The 16,404-nt window shown below is 27.0% G+C and overlaps 2 protein-coding genes across 3 annotated transcripts; both read right to left on the reverse strand.

Moving 5' to 3' along the window:
• Nucleotides 1-4,228: 4,228 nt before the first annotated feature.
• LOC112751771 (uncharacterized) lies at nucleotides 4,229-9,477 on the reverse strand. Its single transcript, XM_025801018.3, has 3 exons — nucleotides 9,107-9,477; nucleotides 5,342-5,406; nucleotides 4,229-4,970 (listed from the first exon to the last, which is right to left on the reverse strand). The coding sequence occupies exons 1-3, from the start codon at nucleotides 9,312-9,314 to the stop codon at nucleotides 4,932-4,934; spliced, it is 312 nt and encodes a 103-aa protein (XP_025656803.1). The 5' UTR covers nucleotides 9,315-9,477; the 3' UTR covers nucleotides 4,229-4,931.
• Nucleotides 9,478-12,463: 2,986 nt separating this feature from the next.
• On the reverse strand, nucleotides 12,464-15,907 carry LOC112751772 (protein phosphatase inhibitor 2). Of its 2 annotated transcripts, none has more exons than XM_025801019.3 (5): nucleotides 15,718-15,907; nucleotides 14,989-15,059; nucleotides 14,149-14,261; nucleotides 13,178-13,366; nucleotides 12,464-12,861 (listed from the first exon to the last, which is right to left on the reverse strand). In XM_025801019.3, the coding sequence occupies exons 2-5, from the start codon at nucleotides 14,991-14,993 to the stop codon at nucleotides 12,623-12,625; spliced, it is 546 nt and encodes a 181-aa protein (XP_025656804.1). In that variant the 5' UTR covers nucleotides 14,994-15,059; nucleotides 15,718-15,907; the 3' UTR covers nucleotides 12,464-12,622. The 2 variants fall into 2 exon arrangements, with proteins under 2 accessions (XP_025656804.1, XP_025656805.1); XM_025801020.3 differs by having other exon boundaries at nucleotides 15,651-15,731.
• Between the last annotated feature and the right edge of the window lie 497 nt (nucleotides 15,908-16,404).

The following is a 16,404-nucleotide window of genomic DNA, read 5'->3' on the forward strand; positions in this document are numbered from 1 at the left end:
ATGACCACAATATATGTTGTAGAGATTGAAGACATACAGAGTCATAGAAAGATACACACAAAGACCATATTATTCCTTATGAGACCAAAGCAATAATAGTTCCTTTGAATAATAGATAGATATAAATGAATCATTTTCTTATATATATAATTGTTTTGTTTCCAGGGACTACCAAGTATTTCACAACATCCAAATGAATGGGTTCCTTCCTAATTTGTAAATAAATGATATGCTCTATGTCCCTTGGTCCCCCATACCATGGAATCCAAAGTTACTGCATCCACCAATTTAGATTTTAGAGACAACCATGATGATTTTATCTGCTTATCCTATATATGGAAGAATTAAGATGAAAAGCTAACAATAAATAATTATCCAATAAAGGAAAGTGACCGCTATGCTATATTATTGTTGTTGTTCTTCAATTTTTTAAGGGATAAATAAATATGTCACTTTATATATGAAGAAATTAACATAGTTGATTCTTTTGGGAGATGGACATATTTCTAGGGGTAAATGTGTCATTTTGAAGAAATGAACAAATTTTTCTTTTGGGACATGTTTGTATTGCGGATATTTGAAATTTATATGCCTTTTAATTTACAGGTTAAAAATTAAAATAATATATTTATGTGCTATTTTTTTTTGAACGAAGGAAAAGCACGTTAGCAAAACAGAGCCATCACTATTCTAAAAAAAAAAAAAGTAGTTAGCAAAATAGAGTCTAAAATTTACTTATTTAAACTATACACTCCAAAATTTTTATATTGTCCTAAAACAGAACTGCTACTATTATGTAATTTATATAAAAATTGGGAGAACAAAATACCAACGAATTTGTTTATAGGATAATCTAGTAATTTTGGCATAGTTTAAATGAATTCATCCTTACCACGCCAGTTAGGAGATTTTTTCGATCGATTACAGATAGTGGGACTCAAACCCGAGACTTTTAGGTGGGGGAGGGAGAGACTATGCCATTTGAGTTGTAGCTCGTTCACTGCACGTATGCTCTATTAGTGTTTTTTTTTTTTCGACATATTTCATTAGTTAACAACCCAAGTAGGCAAATGGGCCCAATTAAATGGCCCAAATAGGATTCATGGATAATTTGGTTACTTCGTTTAAAATGTGGCAGTCCATAAAACTAGTGCAAAATGGATAGATGTTCTCAATTGCAAAGACACAAAGATGTTCTCAAAATACAACAGAAAATTAAAATTAAACAAAAATGGCATGACATACATGATCTAGAGAAATCATGCAAAGTTGGCGATGAGATGGAAAATAAAATATATATATACCTAATTACTTAAAAGAAGTACATAAGTATATATGTGCATCATCGAATTTAGGTTAGATTGGAAATTGAAAAGCATTAACCAAGAAGTCACCATCTCCCCGCCATACAGATAAGGTTGAAAACTCGAAACTCTCTCCACCTTATCCACTTTGTACTATAACATACATACAATTATTATCATGTCATATACCCAACATATATCGGTTAAAAAACCAACGACTTTTTTTTTTTTTCTCCATTCTATATCTATCCCAAGACGCCTAAATAATATGATAATCTAATAACTATCTTTAACTAACTTTACCTATGGCTTTCATAAAATATCTCGTATTATCTCCGTTTATATAGGTTTATAAGTTATTTTTTTTTACTTTTATCTTATAAAAATATCTAATATTAATGTCTGATATAATTTTTAAAATTAAATTATAGTTTTTAAAAAAATTATTTTAGTACTTATAAAAAAATTAAAAAAATAATTTCTTTCGATCATAATAAAAATTTTTTTATTATTCTTTACTTAAAATAAACACTTTTAAAACTAAAAAACCAAATACAAAATAACATATTTATAAATTACTTTTAATATAAGTATTTATTATTTAAATTATTATTTTAAAAGAACCTTAATTAAATTATTTACCCAAATTAGACCTATATCTTTCATCCTTGATTAACCTTTTTTGATAGCTTAATCCTTTGCTTAGGATATATAACTTTCTTTAATTTCTTTTGCAAGAGAAAAGACGAGCGACGACATGTATGTGAATGCAAATAACATTGAAATGAACAATATCAAGTACATCAACTTATTAGGGAGTGGTATGATAGGTTTATTAATAAAGATATAATTATTTATATTTTTTATTAATTTAAATTTTTTAAAAAAATATCATGACATAAATTAAAATTTTTATAATTAAAATATAAAAAATTTAAAGTTATATTTGTTAAACTATAAAAATATAAATACAAGATAAATAAAAGATTATGTAAAAAGGTTCAAACAAATTTAAAAAAAAAACTTTTGTTTAAAAAAATATGTTAAAAATATAATAATTCATGTATTTTTTATATTAGTTTAAGTTTTTTTTGAAAGTGATATCACGAGCATTTATAATGACTTCAAGTATCTTTTGTATGGGAAATGCTAGTTGTACAATATTAATCAGTCTTTAATCAGATTGAAATAATATTTAATTATTTTTTTAGTGTAACATGTTCCTATTTTGTAGATACATATCTATAATTAAATTTTAATTTAAATTTAAATTTTAAAACACACCCACTTCATTGGTGGTTACGGTGACTTTACTTTACTTTCGTAACTTCACGTAACAGATACAATTTTTTAAATTTCTTATTCTACGGGATATTCACACGCATTAGTGAATCTCAAACCAAAAAGGACGCTGCTAGCTGAATTCTCCATCTCGTCTTCATTGGTAAAGACCATCACCACCTTCCATCTGAAGCACTCTCTCATTTTGCATTGATGAAAGGTATCATTATTTTTCACACATGTGTTTATGTAATTTGTTAAGAAATATCATGTTCAATATTTTTAATTATATTTTAATTTAAACATAAAAACACTGCTGATTTAATTGGAACAAGGTTGATCTTATTTAATTTTATTAATAAAGTTGTTACAAATAAAGTATATAATCAACAATTAATTTAAAATTGTGTTGTTATTTTTCGATTATAATACATCTGATAGTATGATATTTTATACAAAATATTTTTAAAACACATCTAAAATCAGTCAACTTTAATAATACAATATAAATGTTAATAATACAATTATGAATGGTCGAATATAATTATATACATAAACTAAAATATTTTTAATTATAGTTTCTTTTTCAATTGTAACACATCTAAAATATTAAGTTATACAAAATATATTTTTAAAACACATCCAAAATCATAAATCTAGAATTTAAATTTAAACATTAAAAAATAATTGTAACACATCTAAAATTATGAAGTTATACAGAAAATATAAAATCATAAATCTAAAATCTAAATTTAAACATTAAAAAATAATTGTAACACATCTAAAATTATGATGTTATACAGAAAATATTTTTAAAACACATCCAAAATCATAAATCTAAAATTTAAATTTAAACATTAAAAAGACAGCGTTGTAAATGAGCGCCGAAAAGGAGGAAGGCAGCGTTGAGGATGAGCGCGGAAGAGGATGAACGACAGCGGAGGATGACTTCTCGATGTGCACCTCTGAGTTTTCTATGTGCGCCTCTGAATTTTCGACATGGCACAAACGTGACTTCTCTACTTCTTTGAGTGTTTTGTACGAGTTTAATTAATAATTTGATAGTTTAAGATTTATTTTATATTTTTAAAATCAAAATTTTGAATTTTGAATAATTTGATTTTTAGATATGTATTTAAATTATAATATATTAATAATTAAATATATTAAATCTGAAACAAAAATTTAAAATTTAAATTTTAAATTTTAGTTTTTTTAGATTGTATTTTGAATGTGTATTTAATTTTAAAAAGATAATAAATCTATTCATAATTTTTAGTTGTGTTTGTTTTAATTTTTTTTAATTATTATAATAAAAGGCTGAATATTGTACGATTTTTAAAGGATACCTAGTTGAACCGCTTTTGTATATATCTTGTGATTAAAGTGCACTACTCAAACATACACATTATTCTAAATATCTTTGTGACCCATAATAGTGTGTAGCTTTTATATAACAATGAAATAACAATAAACACTCAATCCAATTCAACCATAGCAAACTATATATTAAAAAAAGGTAAGCTTCAATCTCCCAAAACTAATGGCAAGGCCACCACTATATCTTAAATGACACGAATTCAATTGAATTAAAAAAGATCATGAAAATTACGAGCTAGCTAGATAGAGAGACTTTAGACTTTAGAGTTCACAACTTCACATACAAACTTTGACAAAAAGTCAAGTACAAGGAGGGTGAAGGAATCCTTCAAAGCTATGATATAAGACACTGACACGAACACGGGACACGACACGATACAGGATACGTCGACATGCGAATTTTAAAATTTTATATGACACGAAAACACGCATACATATAAAATATAAAGTATTTTTTAGATAAATCGTAATAATATTTTAATATTTTATTAATATTAAAATATAAATTAAATTTTTTATTATTTTTAATGTTTTATTTTAATTATATCAAGTATTTAAAATATTTTTTGTTTTAATAAATAATAATATATGCTATATCTAAATTTATTTTTAAGAATATATGTTAAGAATAAAATTGGACATGCTGACACGTGATGATATTTAGGTGTGTCCAAGTGTGTACAGATGTATCCAGAAAAGAATTTTTTATTTTTTATTAAGACACAGTTAGACACAACAGACACGCGTGTCAAACGATCGATGAGTGTTGTGTCTAAAATGTGTCGAACACACAGACACAATAACTCAACAAAGTGTCCGTGTTTCATAGCTTTAAAAAATTAAACTAATACCAATGAAGAAGGGAACAATAAGAAATTAAAGAAAGTCGGATTGAAGATAAAAACATTAATTCTGTGCTGCCACTTTATCTTTTTGACGATCATCACTAAGATATCACTAACGCAGCTACGCAGCTTCACCTTCGTTTCCAACTTGTGGGACCACCTGTTCACGTTGAAATTACCTATTAGTCCTGCCTTTTTCTCATCATGTTTTGTTTTAGAATACACACTCAAATCTTGTGTGTTATTTATACATAAAAAATTAATTATTTAATTTATTATTTATATAAAATATATGTTGAATTAATATATGTGTATATATATTTTAATTATATTAGATGTATATTAAAATTAGTTATTATATATTATATATAAATATATATAGTTTAATTTATTTTAATATATATTTTATATTTTAAAATATATTATATTTTAATGACTAATTTTAGTATTAAAATAGTATTTTTGTACATGATTAATTTGATCATTAGTTTTTTATATATATAATATTCATTTTAAATAAGCAAAACAAACCTGATCCTCTAATGAATTGAACGACAACGATGATCTCTTTGTTCTTCTGATGATGGCTAGACCCACTGAATTATCCGTCGTATATAAAAAAATAAAATATAGAGATCAAATAAAACAACTACTTTTATGATAAAAGCACATAAGATCTTTTGATGAAAAAAATATGAAAAAGTATAGCTAAATAATATGAATGTCGGATATTCAATTTAATAGGTATACAGATAATTATATTTATTATTTTTAATTGAATAATTATTTCTTTTGATTTGATTTACTCATGTATAATTAATAATGACTGGATGTTCAATTCACTAGATGTGTAGATAATTATCTCAATGTCAATTAAGGTTTATGTGCAAATAGTATAAGGAGCCAAGTGTCCACCAGCTAAGAATTGAACAACTCAATTAATAATAATTAATTTTAAATTATTTTTTTAAATTTAAAATTTGATTAATTGACGTTAATGGCATTTTTGAATCAAAACTTACCCTAATTTATTTTCACTTCCACTCACCATTCACCATACAAAATCACAAATCTTTCGTCCTCGCGCCGCTAGCGTCGCCACAGCACCGTCCTCGTGCGCTATCACCGGTCGTCCTTGCATCCTTTTCCGCCACCTCATCTGCCGTTCGCGCATGAAAGACAGCTACCATCGCGTTTCTACTTCACCCTCCTCGTGTCCCATTGCGACTCCCAATCGCTTGCCTGACGCACCCTTGCCGCTCGCGACTCCCCATCGCTCGCCACTTGCACCCCACAACTCTCTATCCATCGCGACGCAGTTACCACCAGGTCCCCATTGCAACGCGCGATCAACTACTCTGATCCGTGGCGACTCCTTCACTCATCGCAACACGCCACTGCGAGTATCCTCACTGTCCACGTAACGCAGTCCAAGACGTCGTCACTGGCTACCCTGCGACTCTTCTTCTCTTCCTCCTATTTAATTTTGAATGATTTTTTTAACTATTTTTTATGTTTCTTTTTTCTACATTTCGGATGATTCTTTTTATTAGTTTTGGATGATTCTTTTTCTTATGTTTTGTATGTTTTTTTTCTTGGGATTTGAATAATTCTTTATCTTATGTTTTAGTGCTTTTTATTTTTTGGAATTTCGAAAATTTTTTTGTAAAGAAGAAATAGTGTTTGCGTAATAAATGGTAAAAGATGAATTAGAGTAAGAAGAGGCAATTAATAATCATTAATTTTGTATCTTTTAAAAAAAAAATTTAAATAATCACTAATTAATGACAATTAATGTTATTAATTAGTATAGTTAGTATAGAATATAATTTAAAAATATTTGTTGGCTATACCCTTCTTGTTTTCCTAATAAAATTATTTTTTATTTTGTTGGATCAATTTAAAAATTCATTATTCACATTGTTTATAAAAGTCATTGTAACAAAATCTAAAAATATACATATAAATGAAAGAGAATCTTTGCAAGCTCAAGCTCATATCCTAAATGTTTCAAAAGGAAAATGGTACTCAACTAAAATCAGGTTAGAAAGACAAAATATTAGGAAGTTAATATTTTTTTAGAATAATATTATACATACAAATTTTTTATCAATTAATTTGATCTAACGTCAACAATAATAATTATTTTAATTATTCTTACTCACTCATTTACTTAAATTTTATTGTTTAACTTAGTTAAATTAGTTTAAAAAAGACCTTATACATATAACATTTTTCTTATATCAATAATATTAATTAGTCAATATTTTAGATTAATATTTTAATTTTATACTATTAAAATTTAAAATTAATATTTAGTATTTAGTATTAACTAAGTTTTGGGTTAAAATTGATAAATTTTATTAATTATATAATATTATTTCAATAAATATTCAACAAGATGCATAATTAAAAATTTGATTGTTTTAATTAATATCTCTCACCTTCCTATATATCATTTAACTAGTATAAAAAGTGTAATGTGCATCCTAAAAATCAATCACCAAAAATTAATTACTATATATTTATATGTATAATACACATATTACTTAGCTAATTTCCAATGTATATTTATACTTAAACATCGTTAGATGAAATTATCTATTTGGAGATTCTGTTTTTGTTTTGAAATTTGTAGGTGAGAGGAACACTCATAAATTTAAATTCAGACGTTTGTGATTATAATTATTTTAACGGGCCTATCTAAATGTTGGTTGAATGTTACCTCTACATTATTAAGGGTCTATTTGGGAAACTCTAAAAGTAGTTTTTTTTTTACTTTTGACTTATGAAAAGTAGTAGTATTAATGTCTGGTACAATTTTTAAAACCAAATTGCAACTTTTTAAGAAGCTATTTTGGAGCTTATAGAGAAGTTAAAAAAAATGACTTCTCTCATAATACTTCTACTTTTCATTACATTTCTATAAAATAAGCACTTTTATAGTTAAAAATACAAACACAAAATAACTTATTTATAAGTTACTTTTAACATAGTCATTTATTGTTTAAGTTATTTTATCAAAAGGAACTTAATTAAGTTGGTTATCCAAACTGAACCTAAGTATCTAATATATTGTTTCAAAAATACTAATTTATTATGATATACGGACAAAAACACAGAATATCACATGACACATATGCAAATAAATATATAAATTTTAATTTTTTATAAGATACAAAAACACAATATATATATATATATATAAATATAAAATATTTTTTAAATAAATTATAATAATATTTAAATATTTTATTGATATTAAAATATAAATTAATATTTTAATTATTTTTAATTATATAAAATATTTAAAATATTTTTTATTTTAATAAATAATAATATATATTATTTTTAAATTTATTTTAAAAATATAAATTAAAAATAAAATTAAACACGTTGACATACAATAATATTAAAGTGTGTTTAGATATATTTAAAATTAAAAAATATTTTTTTTTGTCAAAACATCATTAAATATAAAAGATAAATATATTAAATAAATATCGAATAAGTATCATATTCAAAATATATTCCACCACACGAATCCAATAAATAAATGATGAGCAAGTATCAACAACTCAGCGAGTGTATGTATAGCTACTTCATTATTCACTTCTTAATTTCCTATGATGTTATAACAAAACAAATATCAAAGATCACTAAATGTATTTTAAAGAACAGGCAAGTCGTTATCACAAATTAAGTAAATGGACACACACTAAATATATATTTAAGATATAATTAACCATTAAAATTAATTATTAAAATAAAATATATATTAAAATATAAAATACATATTAAAATAAACTAAATTATATATATATTTATACACAAATACATAATTTTTAATAAATTTATACCGTCATTTATCATATATTCTTGTTTATAAACTTTTGAAGTGAATAATAATTAAAGGTGGAGAGAAAAAAATAGCATAATTTCAAATGGTCTAATTTTTTCATACTCAATTAAGAAATTGTGGGTTCGAACCTCATATCTTTAGTAAAAAAAAAAAGAAAGAAGAAGAAAGAGAAAGAGAAAAAAAGCTAAAAGATTGATGCGGATAATAAATATCTAAGGCATATTCCACATGTATTTTTCTTCAGGGTCCCCTTAGTTACATGCTGTTTGGTTCAGGTGCCACACAAAGTCAAAAACCAGCTTCTAGCACACAAGTCAAAAGGCATTAATCGGAAAAAATGCCACAATATGCATCCACCCAAACGCTGTCTTATCAACTCACCCACACTTTAATTTGGTGTAACGGTGGAAGCCTGGATGGTTAGGATCACGTACCTGAGGGTGCATTCTGTTTTGTGGCACAATTGCGGTTGCGGTGGCGGTGGTTGAGGGTGGAATCGAAGGCGTCCGGGAGGTGGCGATCGAGGCGGAGGAAGCGGCGGCGGTTTATGCTGTTTTGGAGCATGGTGCGGACAAAGGAGGCTTCTATGGTGTTGAGGAATTGCATGTGCTTCTCTTCTGTCCAATATGTTGGAGACTCCATGCTCGTGGTTGAAGAGGGTTTCTTGGTTTTGATATGAAGAATAATGAAGAGGATGTAACTAACAAACCACTAGAATAGTGATACAACAAAGTGGGAATTTATTTCAGCCTCCAATGTCCCAATTTTATCCTCTAAGATTATATATATACTAGACCTACTAGGGGGAAAAAAATCTTCACACAAACAAGATTTTCTCTATTTATAATCATCAATAACTTTCTTTTCAATTTTCAATAAATAATAAGGATACTTTTTTTAGAGTGAAAAGTAATTATTTTTATGTGAAGTTAATATTTGAATATCGTTAAATAATGTAATAGATTTGATTAAATTATCATATAATAATTTTTAATTATCTATTTTATTTAAAAATAATTTTTAAAGAGTCTTGTTAGGGAGTCAATAGAATATTTGTACAATGTGTACAATGAGCTATTTATTTGGCCTAATATAAGTTAAAAAATGAACATCCAGATAAAATACTATTAATTTCTCAACCACAATACACCCATACTATTCAGACCATTCGAGTACCAGAGATAATAGATATCTAATATCCTACTTAATTGAACATCCCTATACCCCCATTGTACACATTGTATAGATACTTCATTGGTTCCCTATATTTCTTTATTTTAAAAATTATATATTAAAATATATTATTCTATGAAGAGTGTCAGGAGACCAGCAACTTTTGGTATTTGTAGCCATTAAATAGCCATCAATGATGATTTTAATGGTGTAAAATTAGTGTGAAATTTTATCCAATAATTCACTTTTCCTTACTGATTACGCTGACAAGAATTTAAAAAAGTTGCTGGCCTCCTAAATTTTTTCTTATTCTATAATTCTTTGTATACAACACTTATGTAAACTTACTTTTTAGTTCTTTATATTATGAAAATTAATTATATACAATGAAGACTCTCTTTAGTACTTAGTTTCCTAAACTTCGCTTAAAACACAAATCACCTGGAGGATTGTTTTAACTTTAATTTGTAGTGTATAATTTATAACTTCTTGAAGACGATTAATTAATATATAAAAGAACTTAAGATACATAATAAATGATAATGTACATAGTAGTTATATTTTCAACTTATACAATTTGTTAATTTTCTAACTTATCATGAATGTGAATGATATAGGCATGACCATGATGAGGCTATAAAATATCTCTGTGATTCATGAATGTGATGCACGGAAGAAGATATTTTGGGGATTAAAGAAGAAAAAAACATAAAAAAAGGAAGTGGTATGAGCTAAGTTCAGATGGCGACCAATGGTTAGTCCAAATCAATCTTGAGACTTGAGAGTGACCTTTTTGCTTCGAAATATGAAACCAACACAAACAGTCAAACATGTCATGTACTACATATATACTTCCCTTTGCATCATCCGGTTCTACTTAAAAGATTTTGAAGTGTCAGTTATTTTTAATCGTTGATCTTAATTATATATATTATTTATATTCTTTATAATTAAGATCAACAATTAAAAATAACTCACCAATATGACGATACATTTAAAATTTTTTTTTTTACTTATTATATATGTATTGAAAATATATCGTATAGATATTTTTTTTTGTTAGAAGTTTTAAATGAGTCAATTTGGTGATTTATTTAAGGGCAAGTTCGCTTTATTTGTAAGTCATTATTTTTTAGTTGGAATCGTTTTTAATAAGTCTAATGAATTAAACGAGTTTGTTTATTTATTCTTTTATTTTATTTTTAAAAAATATTTTGATCAAAAATATTATTTTTAAATCAAAACTTTAAATAAATAATTTTTTTAGTCGATAGATCAAATTTTTAGATTGAATAAAAAAGAATATTATCTAAAAGTGTTTTTTTTTTTTTTTGAAAAAATGTAAATATATAATTGATTAATTTAGATACAGTGAGCAATTGAGGGATCATAATGTGTTAGTTTATGGGGTTCAAAGAAAAAATTTTATAATATAAACAACTCATCTTTTAATATTTTTTATTAGATATGGAGTGCTTTAATGTTTGTTACTTATCAAATTTCAATTATTTCTTATATTTTATATTAATTGTTCATCAAATTTAAAAGAATAATTTACTAATCAGATTCTACTTTTTTTTTTAAGATTATAAGAAAAATAAAAGCATAAAATCTGTTAATTTATTTATTATCTCTAATAGCAAGTTGTTTTTAAAAAGCGTTAGATATATAAATAAATTTGTCTTTATTGATCAAATTGCTAAAAGATTGTAGAAGTCTCTAATATGATAACTCACATTCAAATATCTAATAAAAGTGTAAATTAAATTTATTAATACCGATGAAAACAAGAAAAAGATTATAAAAGTTAAATATTTGACAAATCAAAACGAATCTAATAATTGCTTACTCATGTAAGTTGTTGACTTGTTGATTACCATTTTATACACACTAGAAGTAAGAAGAATTAAGCAGGTAAAATAACTCAAATTAAAGTCAAATATGAGTTGCTAAGCTTTGGCCAAACATTGAAGAATATAAAACTTTGAAAAATTTAAAAGCAAAATTGAATAAAAACTAGAAGGCAAGAAGTTAGGAGGAGAGTAGGAGACTAAATGCAAGTAGTCCCCCCTCCATTTTATTCTTAAGTATTGATGATATTAGTCATTAGGTATTTATATTTGTCTATGAATAGAGATTTATATAGGCTCTAATTCTTTAGTGAAGTTTACGAATAATATAAAGTTATGTAGAGAGTTTTTATTTTCTCTATATTCGGAGAGTTTTGGTGTAGGATACTAGTGTTTTTATTTCCTCTATATTATGAGTAATATGTTTATTTCCTCGATAAATAGAGATTTGCATACTTATGTGCAATTGATTTATTCCTCTTTTTTCCCTCTTAATTATTTCTTATATTTAAGTTTGCAAAGCATTTGGAGAATTCATTCTTTCAATTGAGTTTTTCTTTAATAATTTAATCATGATTATATAAGATATGGTTGAAAACATTTTAAGGAGCAGCCAAACAATCAACAGTAACAAGCGTTCTCTATGTGAAGCCATGATTTATTTCACTTTGGTTAGATCATAATGGACACTTTTGTTTATACTTGATACTTCTCAAAAAAACATAGACGAACTACTTATTTTCTGCTTCTGTTAATTCTTTAGAGAGATTTTCATGAAATAACTTATGTACCAACAATAATACAAGAATACAAAAATACAGTACATGATTTAGTGTTATTCATTATTTTAAGCCCACAGATATGATATATGTTAAAAGAAAAAAAGAAAGCTAATAATAACAATGGATTTTGTTTATCAACCAATGTCTAAGAACCATTAGATGAAGGCATTGAAACTTTTTGTTTCCCTTCAATATCTATCTCTTTGACGCCATCACTCAGTGAAGACGATGGTTCAGATTCATACTCTCCTTTACAAAGTACAGAACCATCATCCTCATCCTTTTCTTCTTCTTCTTCAAGAAGCCCCTTCTGCCGCAACTCTCTAACTTTCAGAAATTCGTCATAGTGGGCCTTTCTATGTTCTTTAAACCTTAAGCTCCTCTCTGTTTCAGAAACTAACAAGATGTAAGGGTACTCTTTCAATTCAATACCATGCACATCATTAATCCACTACTACCGTGATGTTTTCTTTAGAAATATTTTGATGGACAAACCCAACTTATGCAATAAAGTAAATATAGTATGATAAATTAGTTATTCAAATATTTGAATTATTGGATAAAAAATCAATCATCAAAACCAAAAGTCCCCTAGAGGAGAAGCACAACAGGACATATGAGCAAATACTATTACGAAATGAAAGAATGACAATCATATGTGATGAAACCACCAAACGAAGGTCGAGTAACAGTATCATACCATCACCATCTTGATCCATTGCTTCTGCCTCATCTTCAGATGACCAACCGCCAGATTGTCCAGCACCTTTCTGGCTACTAGAAGCCATGTCATTCAGAGCACTCCATATTGCTTCAGCATGCACGGTGTGATTATCATTTTCATCACCAATACATGCATCAAAACTTCCTCGTACAGGGGATAGAGAACCTAAAAGATTAGTTTATTTCAGAACAGTTGCTACACATAAATCGTGTTCTAGAACTCCCATTAAGTCATTAACAATGTTAACTTAGGCAGTGTTTGGTTGTTGTCTCAAAAAAATAGAGACATAGACACAAAGACACAAATACACATGAACACAAAGATACACAAAATTTATAACATGTTTGGTGATAATACACAAGACACATGTATTTAATTCAAAAGTCCATTTTATCCCCAAACTAAAACAACTCAAGTGTTAAAGATAAAGGACAATGGTTGAAATTTTAAAAAACAATTAGGGATAGAATTGGAAAAATCTGTGTCTCATGGATTGTGTCTTAGTGTCACAGCTTGAAAGAGATACACTAAATACATGTCTTTTATGTGTATCTGTGTGTAACCGTGTCTTTTAAAATTTTATGTCTCAGCAAACAAACGGTGTACACGTACCACCGTGTCCATGTCTCTGATGGTCATGGACATTAACCAAACGGAGCCTTAATATTTTTTACAAAAAGAAACCGAACTACACCAAAGCCTAAGTAAATGTTTGAAATGAAAATTTTGAAAACTATTAAAAATCCATTAAGAGAACACTAAAAGCAATACTGTAGTTTAAAGCAGTAAAATATCCCTTTCCCCCTTGCTGAAATACAATCAAACTATTATTTGCAAGAATAGGTATATCAATGCATGCATAATTGAATACAAATTACTAGTTAAAAAATTGATGTGAACAAGAAAGCAGCATGAAATATGCACTTTAGATGATCTTCTTTACATACTGTCGTCATCAATCATCGGATGATATGGAGTCTTAGGCTCAGTAATTTTCTGCCTCACAGGTTTGTTTGCCTCAATTTCTCCAATGTTAGCTTCGTCCCATCTTACGCGTCCCCTACAATGTGTAACAAAAATTCATATTTGGAACTTGCAATGTAATGTGCTTGAAAATAAGACATTATATAAATAAAAAACATGGTGATGATGCTTTATAAAGATATATCCTATCAGCGGAGAAATGCAAGAGGGGACTCCATAACAATTTTCATTCTTCTATCGACAATCATGTTCATTAAACAGGCAACGTAATATACCTATAAAATTAGCCGAACCAACAGATTTCCAGTATATCAAAAGGGATCAAATAGGATTTGGAACCATTCCTGTTCCTTTCTTTATTTTGACCTAAGGAGTGTTTGATGTGTACTATCCCCTTTAGTCTTGCATTTGTACACAGTACACACTTTCTGCTGAACAGGTAAACATACCACCAGACCCAGAGAAGGTTATGTTGAAAATATCTTTTGACTAAAAGGGTGTCATTCTTTTCCTTCATAGGCTCTCAATTTAGCATCATGGTTTTGGGAATATTTCCATTGATGGACATATAAAACCCATCTCAACCCTTTCCTTTAAAAGAGTTAATTCCTAAGATGGTCTTAGAAGATGAATTTTCAACTCAAGGGAAGGTATTAACTGTTCAGAAACATCCATAGTAGAATGTAGTGCAAATTACCCGGACAAACAAATTCGTCTAATTTTCTCCTTATATTATAATACAAAATATACAAGAAGCTGGAGCATAAGCAACTAACAAACAGAAAATTACTTGCTTGCATTACCTCATTTTGGAATACAATGATCTCTTCAAACACCAAAATTATTCAAAGCAATCAACAAGTGACCTGATCAGCTGGAGAAAAAACATAACAAGTCATGTGGTAAGCCTTTAAGCCTCAGAACACTACAATTAATAGAAACCAAATAATAAGAAAAGAAAACTCTGAAAATGCTACTCAAAGACGACATTCCAAACAAGTCAAAGATTGTCAAAGCATGAAAGCAACTAGATACACAAACTGATAAAACATAAACTCTGAACTAAGCATTTGAAAGAGAAAGCACACCATGATTGGGAAGAGTAAGGTACTTAACAGTTAACAGTGAAAATTCAAAACCTTGTGGATAATTAGTACTCAATAAACAAAAAGCAATTTTTATTTTCATTACACAGTAAACATTAAGCAACGCGAAAAAAACTGAATCCAAATTGGGCAAATCGAACTACTCCAATTACGTTCTACAGTTCACAACCCACGATTTTGATAAACTTCACAATCAAGCAGAAAAATTCACAAACTAACAAACCCTAAAACTTAATTGACGAAACATTAGGTGATCTAAAACAGCTTAGCATCATTAAATTCTCATCGAATCCGAAAGAGAAAGAGAGACGAGTCCATTGCAAAGAAAAACCCCAAAAACTTCGGTTGAAAACTTTTACCTAGAAAATATAGAATTGAATTTTCTCGGGAAACAAACAACAAAGAAAAATATAGAGTTGTATATACCTGGAAGATGAATTCCGCGTGTTAAAGGAGGAAGCAGGTGCAGTATGCTTAAAGCTTTAAACTTTTCAAGAATGAAGATTCTTCTTCTCCATAGTCTACTCTCTCATATTTCCAGTCCTACCCTTTTCATTTTTTTTTTTACTTTAAAGATAATTTTTAATTAATTATTTAAAATTAGAATTTAGAAATTATATCATGTTTTAGCGGAACCGATATTTATATGATGAGTAATATCTAAATTAGTTGCTAAAAGTTTTTTAATTAGATATATATTTTAATTCTCAATAAATTTTAGTTATTAAATTAATTTTTAAATTTTTATTTTATAATATAAATTAATCTTCACATCAAATTGTTTATCTTTATAAAAGATTGATTTAAATTTTTCTAAAAACTATTATATCTTTATTCAATAACTACAAGTGTTTTATCTAATTTTTTTACAAAAATATTATAAGAAAATATTAAAAACTAATTTACTGTTTAAAATTTGTTGAAAAAAGTAAAGTATTTGACTTGAAAAAATTTTAGAGGCTAAAATGTCATAGAGAACAACATAGGCTTTTTCTAATCATTCTATAATTAAAATTTAAAACTCAAATTTCAGAAAATTTATTGAGGAAAAAGAAAAATAATAGTGTGCGGCCAGTGCGAAAATTGATTTTATTATGGAATCAATATTGGTGC

Source organism: Arachis hypogaea, chromosome 15, assembly GCF_003086295.3.
Source record: "Arachis hypogaea cultivar Tifrunner chromosome 15, arahy.Tifrunner.gnm2.J5K5, whole genome shotgun sequence".
Classification (NCBI taxonomy): domain Eukaryota; kingdom Viridiplantae; phylum Streptophyta; class Magnoliopsida; order Fabales; family Fabaceae; genus Arachis; species Arachis hypogaea.